Source organism: Montipora capricornis, chromosome 10 (genome assembly GCF_036669925.1).
Source record: "Montipora capricornis isolate CH-2021 chromosome 10, ASM3666992v2, whole genome shotgun sequence".
NCBI lineage: Eukaryota > Metazoa > Cnidaria > Anthozoa > Scleractinia > Acroporidae > Montipora > Montipora capricornis.
In genome coordinates this window covers 35,187,982-35,209,052 of record NC_090892.1, presented here as the reverse complement: position 1 = coordinate 35,209,052, position 21,071 = coordinate 35,187,982, and the positions used below count along the sequence as shown (strand labels likewise).

Below are 21,071 nucleotides of genomic sequence, written 5' to 3'. Positions count from 1 at the left end.
GCATAAAAATTATTAAAAATACAAAAGAGTTTGAATGCAAATTTCTGCAACAATTGCCATAAAAAACGTGCTTGTTTTTATCCTGGCACGCGCACGTGTTTTTTGAAACTCCGAACTGGGTCAATATAGATTTATCTTATACGTTCAAGGGTTTTTTATTTCTAGTTCAAGACAATCAAATTAATTATAAGCCACTTCCGTGAATATATAGAAATAAGAAATTTCAATACGCAGAAAAGAAACGAAGTTTATTGCAATGTCCGTCTTCCTTTTCAAAATAGCAGATTTCTGAGGAAAATGTCTGTTCAGACAAAAACTAATTGAATAGGGGAGTTTCGAATTGTGTAGCAACACAGGAACAGTGTCGAGGTTCAGGGAATAATTTGTATTTTCCTTTGTTTTCGACACAACAAAATGCTAATTATTTCCCCTGAACCTCGACTCTGTTCATTTGTTGCGGCACAATTCGACCCTCGCCTATTCGTGGCAAACGCTTTGGTGTGTTCGGCGTGGTTACATCTTTATGTTTATTACTTCGAATCATCGTTTCTTCAGTTTTCAAATGCCCCATAATACATTTTGTTTGCCCCCCTCCTCCCCCCCCCCCCCTCCCCTTCCATCTCCGAAAGTTTGTATCAACTATTGTTGTCAAATGCTCTCGGGAGTATGCAGTGTCCCCAAGAGCATTTGAAAATAATACTTTATGCAAAATTTGGGGGGCAAACAAAGTCTATTTTTGGGCATTGGAAATAGAGAATCTCTATTTGTTGTTCTTGTTTTAAGCGACTTCTTTGTTTTCTTTGTACGTTTTTCTGCAGCAAAGTGGCTTATTTATGACCTTTACCCCTGCGTAGGTTGACTCCAAGCTACATGTTTGTGATTTTATTTTTCGCCAATTTGTACGCATTCCTTGGTGAGGGTCCGTTATGGTTTCCCAATCAGAATAGTACCTTGTGTGAAAAGTACTGGTGGACAAATGTGCTGTATATCAATAACTTTTATCCGACATCCTTACAGAACGAGGTGAGATTTTAAAGGAACCTTTGTGTAGTGCTTTAATCAAACTTGGATTTAGACAGACGTGTGCAGATGTTTAGTTTATAATAACAATGGATATAAAGCGGGAAGAACGTAATTAGTTGGAATTGCATTACTAGGAGTTCGTAGCAAAATCTTTCACTTGACTAACTCGGTGTCACGGTTTAAGGACATTATCTTTAGTTGTTCTAGGGTTTTGAACTCGAAAGTGGAACTACTATATTCTTATTTTTCGTTGCAATGATTCTGACCATAGCGGGCGAGTTGTCGAAAACTTGAACAACATAGGGCCGACATTATTCAAGAGTATTTTACTGTAATCCGTGTCCCATGTTTTCCCCGTCTTGTCTATCCATTCATCTCCTTGAGTGTTTTTTCTTATGCAAGCCTGAGAACCATGATAACAGCGATTGATGTCCGAACTGGCTTGGTCGCAGGTGCAAATGGCAAATGCCAAGCATCAAATTTGCGTTTGTCAAGAATCAGGGGAATCTGTGGATCCAAGTTTGGTACACATCGCGATTGGTTGCCAGGTTCTTTATGACATCCAGCCGCCCTTGTTTGTCTTTAGTCATTTGCCGCAAGCACAAAGCTTTTTGCTGTGAACCGCCTAAAGCTGACACACTCCTCTCCCCTCCGCTTAGTGTTCGCCTTTTAGACAGACAGAGGAACCTAAAGGCCTATAAGCGATCCAACAACGTCAATAATTTTGTGAGATATTTAACAAAAGAAATTGCAATCGCGTGTTACTCAGTAAAACTGGAGCGTGTAAATCATAATTTAAGATATAGAGAAGGCGCATTGTGCGTTACATCATTAATGAGCAAGTAACACAATAGTATCTTTTTGTTTCGATGATATTTTACAGTGTCTTGACTGGTCGTGGTATCTCGCTAATGATATGCAGTTTTATGTCATAAGCCCAGCACTGCTTTTCCTCATTTACAGGTAAGGAGCTACATTGGGGAAGAAATGGTTTAAATCCAGTTGTCCTTGGCTAAGCGTGATTGTCAAATTGCGTTTAGTCCTCCCGACCTCTACTCACATAGGCTTGAATTGATTTGTTCTCCCCTCCCTTTAAAGACTCTTCCTAAACACTTCAAATAGGCAATGCCGTTGTGTAATTGACATTAGGGAACTTAAGCAACGACAACGGCGACAGCAACGATAACGTCACAAATGTGCATATTTAGTAGGCAAAAACAATAGCTTTGCACGCCCTGCACGTGCGTTTTTCACTTTTGTCCATTTCTTTGCCGTCGTCAGCAAAACAACAACGTGAAATAGTAAAATTTTAGGTTTTAAGGAGAACGTCAGCACTTGACGCTAAAGTTTCATTTTCTCCCCTAAATTAAGCGCCGTTCCGACCAATGTCATTTTTGAGGAACTACTACACCCTTGTCATATAAGAAGGGTTGACATGTTTACAAAGTGATTACAATGACGCGAATTTATATTTTGAGATGACGCTCTCGGTGCCGTCGCCGTCGTCTTTGCTTAAGTTCCCTATTTTACAACCAGGGAGGAGCAGGGATGACGCAGTGGTGAGTGCACTCGCCTGTCACCAATGTGGCCTGGGTTCGATTGCCAGACGCTGCGTCATATGCAGGGGGTTGAGTTTGTCTGGTTCTCTACTCTGCTTCGAGAGGTTTTACTTTGGGTGCTTCGGTTTTCCAGTCTCCTCAGAAACTAACCTATGATCAGCATATGATTTGATATGTGTGCTGATTTGATTTGAATTCTACACGCTGTCCCCAGTTAGCAAAACAAAAACAAACCCCTTAAAGTGGTACTACGACCAAAAAAAAAATTTGTTTTTCCTTTGGATTTCAAAACTATGTTAACTAAACACTAACTCACCCAAGTTTTAAGTTCTGATTTAAAAAAAACACCTGTTTATTTTAGCTGGAATTTTCTTATTTATTGGTCCGCCATTACTAACTTTAAAATCTTGAGGGAACTGGGTCGTGGAGAAAATGACGTCAAACACTCACTAGTTTAAGAATGCAATGCGTGTGTACGCGGCTTAATTAATATGCAGCACGGGAGTTTCGGGCTTTCATACTTTTCAACCCGTGTTTTGCTTATATAATAAATGGCGTTTACACGCTGAAATTTTAAGCTAGTGAGTAAATGACGTCATTTTCTCTAGATCCAACCCTCTGAGGTCCAATCGGCCAGTTTTGAACGTGAGTAATGGCGGACCATGAAACCCAAAACTTACACTCAAAATAAACAGCCTTTGGATAAAACTCAAAGCTCAACATTTTGCCATCTAGGTGTTAAGCGAACACGCTTTCAAAATCTGAAGAAAAAAAGGAAATGATTTTTTGATCATAGTACCACTTTAAGTATTGGCACCAAAGTACAAACGACCGGCGAAACGTCCGGCCTCAAACGAAAACCGTGTTATTATTATTTATTATTATCGGAAGTCACAACTCTTCAATGACGTCTTCAGTTGACTCTTACAAGCCGCCCGTTTTGTAAAATGCGAAAGGCTTTCCAAGACAAAACCTCCTTGTAAAGCGCCTTTGAGACGTATGTGATAAGGGCGCTATATAAATGCACCACTTTTACTTTTTTACTTTTTAATTAATTAAGGGACTCAAAAGCTCATTATACACAGTGTCTCATTTTTGTTTTGCTGTATTTGTTGCAGTGACTATCATATGCATTCTGTCATGTTATCATTCCCCCTTATTGGTAGAGAAAAACTTGAATTCACTCTTTGTGTTGTTTCGTCTTAATTTGTTTCGCTTGAATACTAGATTCAAGTGGAAAGGACTGGCTATCAGTGCAGGTGGACTTCTGGCAGTTTCGTTTGTTGTCACAGCCGTGATAATAGATCATTACGACATCGATGTATTGCTACTCTCGATAATTGGTGGGTAAGTAAATACCTTTCAACACATGCTCGTGTTTTAGCATCCGTGTACCGAATAAGGATTGACGCAGGCAGTTTTCTGAGATCGAGAAGCGGTCAGTGTAAAACGCAGACTGCAGACTGCAGACCAGGTGTAAAATCAGGGCGTACCTAATCGACCGAAATCGATCATCGAAAATGTAATCGATTAATCGATAATACTCAATAATACTCGATATTTGTCGATTGATTAGTCAATTTAATCGATTGAAATCGATAATCACAATTTTTTTGTCACATCGGTGGAAATCGAAAAGCAATTTACACGCGATCTGATCTTATCATAACACTGCATAACACTTACCTTCAAGCTTACCTTCGAATCCGCTTTGTTGATAAAGATGATGTTACTTTCTCCAATGGTAGCGACTTTTATTCGTCCATTTACTTTTCGATATTTGTCGAACAAATCGATCAAACCGATGGCTAATTACAGAAATCGATCAAAATCGATAGTCACAAAGACGCGAGTGATCGATTTCTATCGATTTCTGATATTAATCGATTAATTAGTGTCGATTACGATCGATTTCAATCGAGTATCGAAAATATCGATTAGGTACGCCCTGGTAAAATGCAGAGTAAAAATTAGAGTAAAATAAATATTAATATTAAAAAACGAGTCATAAGGATAAAATAAAGAGTGTACGTACCCGTTCGTACTTCCACACTGAAACTTCAAGACAGCTCCCATCGTTTTGGTTGCCCCACCGCATGTTATAAATCGGGATTTTCATCGAACTCGTTAAGAATTGAAGCTGTTTGATTCCTCGCGCGCGCAGAAATCCCCTCCAATGACACTCGACACCACGGCTGTTTTAGCTCAATTTACTTTGACACGCATGGCTACAATAGACCTCTTTAGCTTGTACATTTTGTTTTCCCATTTCAGACCACGTGATGTTACTCTAGGGAAAACTTTCTTTCAAATGTCGTCCTATGCACGTGAATATGTACGCATAACTTATGAAAAAACAAAAGGAAAATTCACTTGAGAACATCACGTGGTCTGAAATGGGAAAACAAAACGTACAAGCTAAAGAGGTCTAGTTAACAATTATTCCATTCCCGCTTGTTGGGTATGAGTGTAGTAGCTGGTGATCAGACAGACGCAGGCTCATCACAGAAACATTTCTTACTTTTTCGTGTACTTCTAAACGTCGGAATTTTTCCAGACTTTCCACAAAAACTTTTTTTTTTGCGTTTGTATTCAGAGAGAAATTTCGCTTTCCGGTGAAAATAATTTTAGCTTAGCAACGCTTAGCGCAAAAGACAACCGGGATTATAACTCTGATACCTTTCAGGTATTCCGAGTAATAATTGTTGGTTTTTCGATCGATGTCGCTCGATGCACCGGTGTGCGAAATAACTTTGAACATTTCAATTCATCTGGAAGCGCAAAAAAACGCACAGATGATTTCAACGATCGCATTTTCCCAGGACTCTCAGCGGCAAAGTTCCCAAAAGTGCAGCGACCTTTTCACATAAATTTCCTAGTGAGTGATTGACAGATGTAAAACAGGATTGTGTTTCAAACGCTCTTTATTTTATCCTCATCACACGTTTTTCATTATTAATATTTAATTTTACCCTCAGTCTGCATTTTACCCCTGGTCTGCTGTCTGCCGTCTGCATTTTATCCCCGGTCTGCAGTCTGCGTTTTACACTGACCGGATCGAGAAGAGAGCAAAACAGACCGTAGGCCATATCCTTACAGCTAGGCAAAGCACGCGGAGAAGAAAGGGACAGACACCCGGGACAGACCCCATGTTCATAATTTCAAGACAATATCCCCAATTATTCAAGGTTATGAAATCAGAGGCCAAATTCTACTAATTGCACTATCCCTGTTGATGCTCCTTATTCCTCAGAAACTCATAATTTGACTGATGATTTGTTTTCAGGGGAAATAAAGAACAAGCTCAAAAAACGGCAGGTAATTTCATGAACATGGTGTACATCAAGCCATATTGTCGCATCTCACCTTATCTTGTGGGGATGGTTCTTGGATATCTAATCCACGTTGAAAAATCAGCACCTCGTCTAAGCCCATTGGTAAGTAGACAAAAGGCTGTTCTCAAGCAAATTTATATCACAGGAAAACCTACCAACCACAATTATTGCTATCTGCTTGTTCTTAGCAGTGTAGTATTTTAAGAATGTTCGGGTAATAGCCTTGTGATTGCTTTTGAATAAATTTAACAATACGGCATGCTTTTCTTGCTTTATACTCGAGGCTGTCATATGGCAGAAAAGGGCGAAATCTTAAAACACTGACGCGGAAACCACGGGAGACGGTGGCCAATCGCTCCCCACTTTTCGCTTTATTCTTGCGCTGATGTTTCCACAGGTCTCTCTTTTCACCGAGAGCCTGGAACGTGCTGTCTTGTACAAAATGGGGAGCTCAGTCTAGAAAACAATATGCTGGCAATAAACACAATTCTTTGAAACCAAGGCAAACAAGCAGTATCTCTATAATTATTTTAGTGTTTTCAATTTTTCTTTTTTTACTTCTATTTGTTATTTTTTCGTTTCCAGTGGGAACTATCCGGGTTTCATGGTATTTTCATATTCGCCAGTGTTCGTAAAAGAAACAAAAATCGCAGAAATGGCGTAGAGTCAAGGGGTTAGCTGTTGCCGGAGTATATAAGCGGTGTAAATGCATGCAGGACGCCATACCCTCAACTAAGTTGCGAAGCGATGACAAGAGATTGTATTTTGAATGACAGGACATATCACGGAAATGTTCATATATTTGAACTGAGGAAATTGAAATACACGAGAGCAGACGATCATCATAGTTAAGCGATAACAAAAATCCAGGGCTTGCCCGTTCCAGCGTTAATTTCTTTTCAGGCTTTAAGCTCTCATGTAGATTGTACTGTGTCCGTATCAAAATAACATCAAGTTCGTAACCGTCCTTTGATGAACAATGTTCTGACCTTCATCCAGAGAGCAGAATCCAAGCATCTGCATCTTTAAAACCTAGGCCCAAATGAAAAACTCAAATCGATTCAATGGTGTATACTCCATGTTTTTCTTTTTCTTTTGACATCAGAGAAAAATACCAAGACAGATAGTTTGCCTGATTGGCTGGATTGTGGCGACTGCCCTGGGTGTGACTGTTGTGTATGGTATTTACAATTCTACCAAGAAAGGAGGCACGCCATTTAATAAGGCTGAGAACATTACTTACGGCACCTTTAGTCGCTTTACGTGGGGTGTGGCGCTTGCATGGGTCATTTACGCTTGCAACAAAGGATATGGAAGTAAGTGAATAACTGAATCAGATCATAATGCAATTATTGATGTTAACGGGGTAATGCGGCCGTGGAATCGATGAGAAACCAGTTGCTTGCCAAGGGGCAAGAGGACAAATGAAAAGTTTAGAGTCCTACCCGGTTGACCTCTCGACCATTGCCAAGCAATTACAATCCCGGGTGTGGTTATTAAAGATTAACCAAGGAGTTTATTTCTGTACTCCAAAATGTTGTTCAACGCTGATATTTGGCAAAATTTTACATTAGAGGAAGTCAATCTTTGAAAAACAAAAATAAGCAAAAGAAAGTTTCACCAAAAAGTTGAAAAAATGAAACCAACGTTCACGCTAATCCTGGATTACGTTAATGGGCTTTGAACAAGCGGACCCTGGACAGAAATTCTTGGGACACCTTATAACAATGAGCGCAAAAATCGCTTCAACCTTATATTTTATAAAAATTGCCTTCATAATGGCTCCTCCACCTCCGGCTCCAAGCATTGTTGAAACAAACTGCAGCATTTCTGAGTGTTTCCCGGATTCCAGTCAACCTTGCAAAGAAAGAGGGCAGACTACAATCTCGGACAAAACCTGTTGAGACAAAGCGTTCCGCTTAAAACCCACCCTTTCCCCTCCCCTCCCCACAAACTCAATGTTGATTTATCGTGGTCGGAAATTTGCTGTAGAACATATAACAATACTCATCAACATTGACTGAGGGGGGAGGGAAGTAGGTAGGGGAGAGTAAGTAAGGGTGTGTAGAAATGAAGGTGAATTTGTGTCACTGTCTTACAGTTTTGTCCGAGATCGTAGGAGCCCATGAAACCAGTCGTGCACTATTGACTTGATTGTCCCATAATTTTGTCCTGGATTGTGGTTTATCATGAATCAAATTACTTAAAGGGGCTAGGTCACGCTATTTTAGATAATTTTGTTTAACTTTGTTAATTATGAGCTCTAAACGTCAAATTGGCAGAAGAAGAGTCTTACACTTGCAAAATCTCGGCCACATAACAACTGAGAATGATTTTCCAGCTGTGTAAATGACATTTTGATATAGACTGATAAAAACTTGAAAAAAGGTGGGCCGACGTTTTTCAAATTTATCCAAATTCAATCCATTTCAATCCTCTCCAGTTTTGTCCATCCATGTCCCTTCTTGGCTACCCTGTGTTTTGTTAGAGTTCTTCTATAGTTTTGAACAGTTATTTTGATATTTTAGTTAATTCTATGACCATTCGATCAGTGCTGAAATTGCCTAAAATGGCGTGACCTAGCCCCTTTAAAGGACTTAACTTGCGTCGGCTTCTCCTGTAATTTTCCCGGTTTGAATCTTGAGATTTCTCTTAAACATATTTTTAACAATCGTCATTTAAATAGTATTGGTCTTTAACAAATAGCACCTACATTGTCAATCCGTGTGATGGTTGTGTTGCAGGTCTTGTAAACAAGTTCCTATCTGCGTCGTATTGGATTCCATTGAGCCGTTTGACGTACAGCGCGTATTTGCTGCATCCAATGGTCCTTGGAGCTTACTTTGGCTCATTTCAACACACTGTGGAGTATACTGACATGCTATTGGTAACTTCTCATTCATGCTAAAGCTACATGTATTTATCATTATAGGACAAAACAATAACTGAACACAGATTGGTCAAGTATATATCAATTGTGTCACAGACATTCTATAGACGTTTTAACAACAACATTCTGAAGTAAGGTGGCAAAGTACACTTTCGGAAGTTTGAATGATAAAGAGAGATGATTTTCAATTGCCCTTAAAGATTTCTCTTGTATACACCTTATTCCAAAATGGCCACCATTTTAGTATTCTTCTGTTTGATTGCAAATTGGCCCTTTTGGCCTCGTTCAAGGTAATTTTTTTTTAAATTTTACTTTTGAAAGCGAGGCCAAAAAGGCCAATTTTTAATCAAAGAATAGAATACTAAAATGGCGGCCATTTTGGAATAAGGCGTATTGACGAAGCCACATCTTAAGAAAGTAAATAAATGTTAAAAATCATATTAAATTATTCTGAAAAAGGTTATCGTAAAGACTTATCGTTTTATTTTGGTCTTGGTGTAGTGAGCTGTTTTCATATTTAACTTATCGCCGCACTACCATATTTACAGGCGATTAGTTTTGATAAAGTGGGAGAGACCACGGTCCCACATGTAGCATGCGAAACGTTCAGTTCAGCCGGATTTCCGTCCGTGGATTCCAGACGTCGCGTGCTTAATAATCGATTAATAAGCTCTGTTTTGTCTGTCCTGTATTACCTGTGTTATTGGTAATGGTAATGGTAGCTTTATTTATACAAGGTACATGTAAATCCTTCAGCAAAGATAATAAAATGATAAAAGATGAAATAATTATCCTTAACTAAACTAACCAACCTAAAATACTCTTAACTACTTGCTAAAAGCTGCTTTACAAGGGTGCCGTGTTAAAACTCATTCAAAACTGTGGTAACATAGCTTAAGTTTAAAATCATGTAAAGATGTTGCTGCACGAAGGTCACTTGATAGGCCGTTCTACAACCTGGCTCCGCTGTAAGAGAAACTCTTCTTCAAATAATTGGTGCGGGACTGCGGAAGAGCCAAATTAGTTTCAGTATTCCTTAATGGATATGTTGTTAGGTCGTTCCGAGACACGAATCTAGAACTCGGATACTCAGGGGTCATCCCACGTTAAGATGTATACATCACAACAGCAGCTGATTCCAATCTTTGATATTTGACTTTGCGCCAACCCAGTGCCCGGAACAATTCATCTATATTTGAGTCAAAATTGGCACTCATTAATCAAGGGCTACACAATTTTGGAGCTTCTGGAGATTTTCAGAGAGACCACTGTCACAGTTTCCCCAGACAGTACTACAGTAATTAAAATACGGTTGAACTGGGCTTTTATATCACGTGACGTCACGGTGGCCATTATTGGTGTACCCAACTAATCCTCCTGGAATTGAGCTCTATTATGCAAACTTTTTGTGTTGTTTCGGCAAGGCAAAGCAAGGTTACTAATCACATGAATGAAAATACTGTATACATTAATTAATATATTAAAGGGTATAAGATGTTGTATTCGCTTAATTTCGGTCAATGCAGTTCTAAGCAATCTTTTTGCAAATGTTCTGTATATGACATCTCCAGTTCATATTTTGGCACACCAAGAGATTTCGTAGATGACACCTGCCTTACTGGATGGTCATTTATACTGAAAGAAGGAATTTCAGGAAATGTTGATAACCAACATTAACTCAGTTTTTGTTAAATTCAAGGTCATTTTATTTAGTAAATAAAGCCCTTCTGGCGACTGGTATGTCGGCTGACAATGTCCGTGTTGAATGTGATGGCGGTGCTTCGCATTTTTTTTATGCACTGTTCAAAATTTGACTCGGAAGAAAGCGCGTCGGTCTCAAAAGAAAAAAATCAAATCATTTTAATTGTCATCGCGAGTCGCAAACTCGAAAACAAGGCGCTTTTTTGCTTAAACTGAAAAAGAAATTTCATTCAACCTTGAAAAACAGCTGAATGTGCAAAGTCTGGATGACATTGTTTTCAAGTGCGGCTGGAATTTTTCCCTCCTTCGAACGGTCGGTTTATGTTTTAGTAAACACAGTGTATTAAATTCTCTACTCTATAAAAAAAATTTTCTACTCTATAAAATGACTCAGTTTAAGTTCGCGTATAGCGAGGATCAAATCTCTTAAGTGTGCTCATAACTATTTATACCTTCAAAGACGTTTAACAGCATGTTTTGGTGACTTTCTTGTTCTCTCCGGAACAGCGTTTGCGGCCAACTTTTTAATGTCACCATCTCTAGTCTCCAGAAAACGAGTTTGTTTTTCTTCCATGCAAAATGAAAACTCTTCTGCTGTCTTTTTTCCACCGGCTTTGTTTCTTTTTACCGGCAATGATCGCTACAGCAATTCGCAGGGCAAATATCCACGCAAACGAGGGGTTATTGCGTGATAACTGTCCTGTGACGTAAATTTGCCAATAAAATCGCCCGAAAATTAATGGATGGGTTGTAATGACGGATGGCCATGTCTACACTCTGTTTAAATTATAGTTAAGACAGTCGTCAATATGTTTTAAATCTACGCTAGCGAATGTGAGGCTGGTGTCATCTGCATTCATTCTAGGTTGTGAAAAATACCCCTGGGGGACACCACATTTGACCAATTTTGGAAGAGGCATGAAGGAAATCATTAGACAAGTTTGAGTGCGATTGCTTAAATATGATGCAAACCATTTGTGACAGAAACCGCGTATTCCATAGAATTGCAATTTTGTTAATAGAATATTGTGATCGAAGGTGTCGGAAGCCTTGTTAAATCAAGAAAAACAACGCCATTGTGACGAAACCGCGATCGATATTCATGGCCCAACTATCTGTAGCTTAGAGTAACGCAGTAACCGAAGAATGTGGAGAACGAAATCCGGATTGATAACGAGAAAGAATACAGTTTTCATTAAGATAGTACATGGTATAACAAGTATTTTAGAGCAATGCATTTGTTTTCTTCTACAGGCATTCTACTTTGTGTCGGCGGTTGTGATGTCCTACGCTGCAGCGTTTGTGCTGGCTGTTTGTGTCGAGTTACCCATGATGCAGTTAGAGAGCGTTTTGTTCTTCAGAAACAAGACGTAATGCATGCAACGATCTTCGATACTGACCCAAACGTGTGCCGTGCATGTAATCATACCATGAGTAGGCAGTGCTTATTAAAACCGTTTTCCTTTTTTTTTTTTTTTTAGTATACGTCACTTATTAAGTGTCTGTAGTCTGTAGTTTAGTCCCAGTTTCTGTGTTCGTAGTTTGTACAAGGTTGAATCTCTTCACGATTCATGATCTTATCAGTCGCGATATAAATTGTAATTTTTAATGACCCATACATGATTCACCCAACATGAATGCGAATTTCATATTACTCGAAAACGACCCCAGATGTTAACAAACAGCCAATCAGATCACGTGTTTTCACAACGCAGCGGCGCAACACAAGAGCTACTAGGGAGCTTACGAATCGACGACTTTCGCACGACGGCGCCGTTGAGTCAGGTCATAGTCCGGCGTCGTCGTCCTGTAGAAATTTGAATTTACGATTCAGCAAAGACGACGACGTTTGTTCGCGGGTGGCAAATTTTCCCGCCGTTTCTGAAGTTTGTTTTTCTCTTTTCACAAGGTAGGTTATTCGAACCAAAATGCCTAACTTCAGAGAAACGAGAGCTTGTATTGCATACGCTTATCAAAAAAGCTTCATAAACGAACAAGAATTTGTGCTTTTATATGACTTCCACAAGTCAACAAACCCAGAGTTTCCGTACTGGAACTATGAAAGGTTTGATTTGGACGAGAAAACAAACGACGAGTGCAAGGCCGACTTTCGTTTCTACCGGGATGACATTTATAAACTTGCTGAACAGCTGCAGCTGCCTGATGAGATAACCACTTACAATGGTTTAGTTGTAGCTTCGGTACCTGCCTTATGCATGTACCTTCAGAAGGTGCTCACTTGAATCAGTTGAATGAAAACAGAAAAAAATCAAAAACATGTGCCAAGAACTTGATTGATACTTGATCAATGATTTATTTGGAAAAAAAACCTGAAGCATCGAGAGAAACATTCAGAAAACTTTAACAACTAACCTTACGTCCTGTTATTTTCGAGACGCCGGCAAATCGCGCTCACCAACGTCGTCGACTTTGTCGCGACTCTGGCGAGGGCCCATATAGGCATGCGCAGAGGTCATGTCACGCAATCTAACGGCGTCGTCGTGCAAACGTCGTCGATTCGTAAGCTCCCTACTGCTGGGCCATGACTTTTGGGGGACTTACAGCCTTTTATCGAAAATACGTGGACGCCTCAGAATCGAATTTCAGTACAAAGATGGAGTGTGCATTTATATCTCTACATTGATTTCCAATATTTTTATGTTTTCCACTCACCGATTTCAAAACAAATGGAACAGTTACAGAGTCAGTATATGATTGAGAATAATATAACTACGCAGGAGTCAATATCTTCTTCTAACGCTATTTCTAGGGTACATATTTTCCTGTCATTTTATTGCACAATAAAATTGTTTTCTTATTTTTTCTGCGTGGCCTCCCTCTAAACATGGTTTGCAACCAATCCCTTAAGACACAGATAACAATGCTGCACTGGACAACTGCTGGTGGACGAACAAAAGGATCTAATGTGAGATCTTTTGTTTTGAATTCGTTCTCCATCATGGCGTCGATGCTTATTTCCCTTTCGTAAACGGTCGTTGCCATTTGAAACGGTCGTTGCCATTTTTTAGCTCTGAATTACACTCATTAGGTCTAAGAACTCAAAAGGTTGCGGATACTGGGAGTTGTGTCTCGCTGGTCATATGAGTTAGGGTTCGGGTTAGGGTGCTGTTTAGGGTGAGGGCTCAGAAACCGAGTTCGAGTCTTGAAATTTTCGGACTCTTTTTTTCCTCCAGTTTTCTTTCATAAATGTTTTTTTTTTCCTTTTTTTCTTGATTTTTGTTCATATTTTTTCTTAGTTTGCTTCTTTTAATTTTCTTTGAAGTGAAGTGTGTAGTCGACCGTTATAAATGGCATCGACCGTTTCAAATGGCAACGACCGTTCTGAGAAATGGCAACGACCGATTACGAAAGGGAAATTTGCGGCGTCGATGATGTAACGAGGAAACCACCTTTTGAGAGAGATAGGACGCAGCTCTTTACAACCTCTATAATTTCATTGGATCCTTCTAGGATGCAGCTCTATTGTTTTTGGGGTTAGGGTCCATCGGTGATTGGTTGTTTGTTTCGGTCCATTGTTTTCTGAGCCAATCCCGAGAGCCGTTGTAAAAGCGGCGTAGTGCACCCTTTTGAGAAAGGTGGGCCGTTGTCCACCCCATTTGTGAGAAAAGTGGGTGATGTCGATCACCGTCTTAGGTCCGCTCTTCTGTTCAGATAAGCCCTCCAGCCTAGAAGGGGTAAACTACCAAAAGTACTTATCTTTTTACATCAATTCAAACATGCAATACAAGATGTATTATACAGCTGCAGAAGCAAGACTGGCTTGTAAAAGAAGGCAATCGACTTTGTCGAGCTGCTGGGCTTTGTGCGGCACGACAATAAAACCGTCAACACTTCTGGGGACTTGATGGTGTATTAAGATTGCTTATATTAAAAGTCCTTGAAAATTGATAAGAAAGGGGAAATCCTTAAGGAGTCCTTTAATTTTCCTCGGTGGTCCTTGAAAGTTTGTGAATGCTCTTTGAATAAAATATCTTCAGTTTCAATGCATTGTTTGGGTTATACAAAAGTTGGAAAGCCCAGCAATATGTGGGGAGTTTTTTTGTATTATTCATTTTAGTGTGTTTGCTGTTGAGCATTCGGTTGCATTCGTGTTTTTAGGATAGTTCATTGTCCCTTATTTGACGTACCCTTGGAACCGTGCCTTCTCAAGGGTTAGATATAGCATTACCCTAACCCCTCTCTAGTGATTTCGAAAGTCTTGTCAGACGCATGAATAGGAACGACGCAAGGATTAGCCTCCCACGCAGACATTCCTACGGCTTCGTCACGCGTTCCTACCCCATTAACGGCTGGTGAAACGAAAAACCCTTCCGTTCGTGGATTACGGACCAATCAGAAGCCGTTTTCCAGTTTTGGATAAACTCTTGTTTTGTATGACATTCTTCCGCAGCATGTGATTGGCTATGTACAACACAATTAGTCGATGCTGATTGGTGTATACATGTATATTTCAAATTGTAGGCAAAGAGCCGTTGAACGGAAGTGCTTTTTCGTTTCGGCAGACGTTAGTGGGGGAGGAACGCCTGACGAAGCCCTACGAAAGTCTGCAAGGGAGGCTACGCAAGAATAGGCGAACGTGCGCCGAAATGTTAATAAAAAGACGAAAAGTAAAACAGCAGAAGGGAAGGCTACATTTTCATCTGGTTTGGTCATAGTTAATTGAGGGGACTGGTTTTGAAGCTCGGCAGACATCGAAGGAGCAAACTAAGATGCCAAGATTTAGGTTGGAAACTCCACGACCGTGCACAATCTTTTGTTTTGCGCTCATAAACTATGCATAAATTAAGTAACCACCACGTTTCTATTGGTTACTTCCTCAGTAGGGAGTAAACAACTATTGTGTTTTGTGCACGGTCAAGGCCAAAAAAGAGAGCAAAAACATACAGGTTTCATAACCATAGACCCATATCACTCAATGTCCAAACAAAAGATTTTCCCATCAAACCTCTCATTCAGCGTGAAGCTAGACGGGCAAAGACAATGCAAAGACGAAGCTTTTATTCCCCACGGACTCCAAAATGGCCGCCGTGTGATAAAGGTGTATGCCCCTCTATGAACTATGGTTTGGTTCAAGTGTTGTTTCTTCAAGATGCGCCCGTGCAGAACAATTGTAATTATTTTTACTTCGTGTCATTGTCTCTTGATTTGAAAAGAAAACAAGTTTTTCATATACCGGATCCGAAATAATTAATGTCCATAAAACAAAAGAACAAAATGAATACAACAATACCTACATAATTAGCAAGGCCTAATCGGAATAACAATGGTTCTTTTTTCCTCCGCCATTTTAGTCCGGTATAAGAAAGATCACCCATGAATGTGGTCCTTGGAAAGTCTGGAAAAGTCCCTGATTTTCTTCCGCAAGTTTTGTATGAATTGTGACTTGGCTTAATGAACAAAAACAATGACTCAGCACACCCTGCACGTGCGTTTTGCATTTGGGTACATTTCTCCGCCGTCCTCGACCTGACAACTAAAGCGGCCTTCACACGGCAAACTTGAGTTTGCAAACTCAAGTTGGTGTGTATGAACGGCACAAAAACAGTCGGCAAACACGTTGGCAAACTGTTGGCGACAAAATAGAACTTGTCTCTATTCTCGCCAATAGTTTGCCAACATGTTTGACAACATGTTTGACAACTGTTGTTGTGTCTTTCACACACACCAACTTGAGTTGCCAACACGAGTTCGCAAATGTAGGTTTGCTGTGTAAAGGCCGCTTTAGGGAGCTTACGCAACAGGACGGCTGGAAGACTCAGGACGGCAGAATGGCGAAAAAATCTCTCGCGAGACTGTGTATTCCCGGTCTTACGCGACATTTTTTCGTCATTCTGCCGTCCTGAGTCTTCCAGCCATCCTGTTGCGTAAGTTCCCTAACAACGTGAATTGACCAAATTTGAGGTTGTGTACAGGGCGTGAGAACCTGACAAAACATTTCAAACTTTTTTCCCGAACAACCACACCGTTCATGCCAATTTTATTCCTGAAATGTTCATACACACTTTCCATTCCGAACGACTTGGAGTTTTTACGAAATTAGCACCTCCCGTAAACTCCCTATGCCAGTATCAAAAAGAAAATTATTTGCAAAAAAAGAACTTGTGTTTCGTTTGCGGAATGGTGAGGGCAGGAGAAAAGATAAAATACTGTAATGTGGTCACTTGGTCTGTCATATTTATTTCGAATCTTAAAAACAATATCGAGAAAAACACCCCTATGTGAGAAGAAACATGGGAAGACTGACCGTAAGCATCATATTTTACAATTTTACAAAGGAATTGATGAAAAGCACAAGTCGTAAAGTTGGGCTTTTTAAAGGAAATCCTGCGCTACACTCGACTACAAAAAAGGTGTATAGAAGAATTGAGCTCAATTCCAAGAGGACTGGTCTGGGCACAAACATAGCCGCCAACAAGTAAAGTGGCCTGATGTAAGAACTTCGTGAAGATAAACAAGGTTTTAAAATCAAATTTGCCAAGTGCTTACTACTCTCAACATAAAACAAAGATGAATGTTTTCACACATTAGTCGGACAAGCCTTTAATCAACTACAGTGTATGATAAAATACGTTTTACCATAATTAAAAGGAAGCCCAGATGATCAGTCCCAGGGCTTCCTTTCAAACGGCCGTGTAAATCAGCGAGTTAAGCGAGTGTAATTAAAAATACAATGAGTGTAATTAAAAATACAATGAGTGTAATCAAAAATATATAAAATCGTTAAGTTTGCATTTTTCTTATTTTGAAAAGTTATACATGACTTCGTATTTAAACCACAATCTATTGCTTAGGTCTACTGGTTTCTGTTCTGCTAGAAAGAACCGTTGGTTGATCAACCATTTAGAGCGGCAACGAAACACAAGGCGGGTCAACGTGTCACGTGCCACAGACCACATTAGGGACTTTACGATTTACGACGCGGTCGTCAACGAGAACGCCTCGAAACAGCAATATCATTGGTTAAAAGAGAAAAAGTAATTGTGCTGCACGCGTGGCACGCATTTTAGCACAAATTCGTGCGGTTCTCTGCTTAACAACGACCTGAAATCACCAAATTTCTGGTTTTGACGATAACGCGAGCATTTAAATGTGAATCTTTCATTGTCTATTTTTACTCCCAAACCACTCGTGCCAATTTATTTCTAGGACACTTCACCCACATTGTACGACGCGAACGAGATGACCTAACGGCGAGAAACTTACGATAGTGCAAAGTTATATTTTGAGGTGACGTTTTCATCAACGTCGCCGTCGTAGATCGTAAAGTCCCTATTCATAAATGGCGACCACCTTCCTGGTATCAACGTTATCATTACCATTTGTTCCATGCGCATCCAGTTCTGGCAAATCGAGATTTCTCTTCATGGTGTTCAAACTACATTGTGTAATAATGAATCGCTTTAATTTATATGTGCGCGCACAATACTGAACCTTCTCAGGATTTTGCCTCTGAGCAAACTGAATTCATGACATCAACCTACTTTAAATTTCGAGGGCAACTAAGCAGGGTCAATGAATTTATTTAAGCTCTCGCTCCAACAACTTGACAAAATCTCCCTCCCCTGGCCTCTCTCCTAGTTCCACGACAGAGAAATACTTTATAGAGCGTTTGCAGTAAACAACACGAAGTTTCGACTTTATGTAATAGTGACCAATTAAGAAAACAATTTTTTTTCCGGCGGTGATTCAACGTATGAATCAGTGGTCGTGGTCTGGATACCACTGTTAAAGTGTATGTAAAGGGAATGCTGCTTTTTTTTCAGTTAAAAAAAAACATTTGGAATAACTACATAACTACTTTAAAAGTGTAAAACATCTAAGATTTGACACGAGATTAAACGTGTAGGCTCGACTACAAGCCGCTGTTTCGGGAGCCGGCGCACGGAACGAAGACCGGACTCGAGAAAGTGGCAGAAATAGAGCCTATTAAAAGCTGTCTAGTTTTACTATGAAGTATTACCTCCTAAAATCACTAAGGTGACGTAATTTTTCAATACTGAAAACTACACTGATGACTACATTACAGTTGAGAACTAACACGAGAGAAAAGGGTTCAAAGGCGGAGACGTACGGTAGGCTTGCAGGCTCATTTCTTTTTGAAAAACAACACACTCTCCAACTGCATGAATGGAAACTCAACGCAAACAGCCAGCACATAAGCAGAAGCATACGACATCACCACCACTGCCACGAAGTAAAATGCCTGCAGAAGAAAGCAAACCAAAGAATGAGTAAAACGAGTTCCCTTAGTATACCCATGTAATAAAATACTCTAAGGTCCACTTACAAAGCCGCGAAACTATCAAAAGGGCAAGAGTGGTAGCAGAGAGAGGCTTTTTGAACGGTTGTGGCTGTAATGTACTTTTCACAATTGGGTCCACCTCCACGAAAAAAGATAAACACTGATAAATACTAGACACTGATGGGGGTGTCTGTACATGTACAATAAATACTTACAAAGAACATGTCAGTGTATTCTGCAGTGTTTCGAAAGGACCCAAAGTAAACGCCCAGGACTATCGGGTGTACCAAATACGCGCTGTACGTCAGGCGGCTCAGTGGAATCCAATAAGACGCGGATAGGATCTTGTTTACAAGGCCTGAAACACAAATATCACATGGAATGACGCATAGGCGTTGCAATTTTACCTTTAATAATGAATGTAGCCATTTCGCAGGTCCGGTAAACCCGGTCGTAATTTAGCCTACATTCAGAAATGGCGGCCAACGTGAGACTTCACTGTATATAAATAATCCTTCTGTTCTTTAAATTTTGCCAACGACAGAACACAGAATTCTTTGTTTCGACAGCCAATAGATCTCTGGCCACAGTTGTTGAAACGTTGGATAGTGCCATCCTCTGGATAAACGTCTATCCAGTGGATAATGCAATTGGTTTGCCTAATACTTATCCACTGCATAGTGATTTACCCGATGGATAGCGCTATCCAACGTTTCAACAAACGGGGCCTGGTTGGCACATTAATGACAATATGTGACGTAACGGTGAGTATCGCTATATTAATTATAAGTCTTCTGTCCTTATACTAATTAGAAAAACTATCCTCATTAGCATAGCCCAAACTCATAACAAACACCTTTGAACGAGGCTACCTGGTATGATTAGCTTCTTAAACTCCCTAATCTTCAACCGGAAAGCACTAGATAACATCGACCTAAACCTGGTGAGCCATATATGCCGCTCACAAAGTGGAACTTTTAAAAATTAACTCTCTTTTTGTTTCTTTAATTTTCTTTATACCCGTTACAGGATCCATTCCGACAGTGAGAAGAGCGCCGGAAATTTGTTAGCTGCAAGTTGAAAGACTGAAAATATTCCGTTATAAAATACTGCTAAAATCCATTACGTATTGAACAGCTTGTTAGTAATATAAACCGGAAAGGTCTACTGACCGTTCTATGACTGAAATAATCCTCGCCGTGATCGATTAGAAGCGAGAGAGCGAGGAGCGAGCGAAAACGAAGGGATCATCTGTCAAGACTCCGCTGACATATCGATGGCTCACCAAGTTTAGGTCGATGTTATCTAGTGCTTTCCTCTTACAAATCGTACAAATCCCACAAATCGAGGGAACATTGCTTTAATGCTAATACAAAGACTCCTAGTGCCACTTACGAAGGACACGTTTCACCCGATTAATGATGTCGCCTCTGCGCAGGTTCCATATTAGAATTTTGGACTATAGTGTCTGAGATCTTAAATCGCCTTGTCGAGGAAATGGAAATCAAACTCTTGACATCTTTATACCCAATAGGAGTGTAAGGCCCGGTTCAGACGCTGTACTTCACATGAGCCGAATCTACTTCATCGAATTAAGTTCACGTGAAGTACGACGTCTGAGGCCCAGGTCAAACGTCGAATTTTCCATGTTTGACTCAATTAAGTTCGACGAACTGTATTTGGATCGACTCACACGTTCTATCCGTCCGCCTCAGACGGATAGAACGTGTAAAGATCGAGTCTGGGGCAAACTTCCGACTTTTCGTGAGTGGAACATAATTCATAAATTATAACTTTGTATGATAATGTATATTTTGGCCTCGACATCAAAATATTTTTTACAGAGCATGGGTTGTCAGAATGTGTGTGTGTTTTTTTTTTGCCAGTCTATTATAAACATCACGAGTTAGCGAGCAAGGTTGAATTCAACGCCGGTAAATGACGGCGAAGATCTGTGTTGTGTGTTTTCGTAAACACGAAATGCGTGTGCCTCATGATTTCCAAAAATCCAACGAACATTAGTTGAATTTTTTTCGTGATAGGAATAGCGGGGTTGTCCCTGAGGAATGAGCATTCCACCGAATTTGTCACAAGATCAGCATTTTCGGCAGTATGGAACGTCGTTTTCTAGAACTACAAAGCATGTAAACACTTCTTTCGGGTATTAATTTGCGCCATTTTGCTGGAATCCCGCTGACTGAGAGATTCGCTTTTGCATTGGTTCGACGTTAAGTTGGACGTTTGACCCAACATTTTAAATTTAGGTCGACCCAAATTAATTTGGATTGACCCAAACCAGC

The 21,071-nt window shown here is 40.0% G+C and overlaps 2 protein-coding genes across 2 annotated transcripts in view; one reads left to right on the top strand and one right to left on the bottom strand.

Annotated features, from left to right (window-relative positions):
• Positions 1-13,326, top strand: part of LOC138022317 (nose resistant to fluoxetine protein 6-like) — a 38,873-nt gene extending 25,547 nt beyond the window's left edge. The window contains exons 9-16 of the mRNA XM_068869426.1: positions 855-1,023; positions 1,907-1,986; positions 3,810-3,929; positions 5,869-6,019; positions 7,023-7,233; positions 8,662-8,804; positions 11,763-12,238; positions 13,034-13,326. Coding sequence (XP_068725527.1) covers positions 855-1,023; positions 1,907-1,986; positions 3,810-3,929; positions 5,869-6,019; positions 7,023-7,233; positions 8,662-8,804; positions 11,763-11,882 — 994 coding nt within the window. The 3' untranslated portion in view covers positions 11,883-12,238; positions 13,034-13,326. The remainder of the gene's footprint in view (positions 1-854; positions 1,024-1,906; positions 1,987-3,809; positions 3,930-5,868; positions 6,020-7,022; positions 7,234-8,661; positions 8,805-11,762; positions 12,239-13,033) is intronic.
• A 3,715-nt stretch (positions 13,327-17,041) lies between these two features.
• The window catches only part of LOC138019125 (nose resistant to fluoxetine protein 6-like), a 33,969-nt gene continuing 29,939 nt past the window's right edge, over positions 17,042-21,071 (bottom strand). Inside the window, exons 14-15 of the mRNA XM_068865797.1 lie at positions 18,987-19,129; positions 17,042-18,732 (exon numbers count right to left, since the gene is read on the bottom strand). Coding sequence (XP_068721898.1) covers positions 18,616-18,732; positions 18,987-19,129 — 260 coding nt within the window. The 3' untranslated portion in view covers positions 17,042-18,615. The remainder of the gene's footprint in view (positions 18,733-18,986; positions 19,130-21,071) is intronic.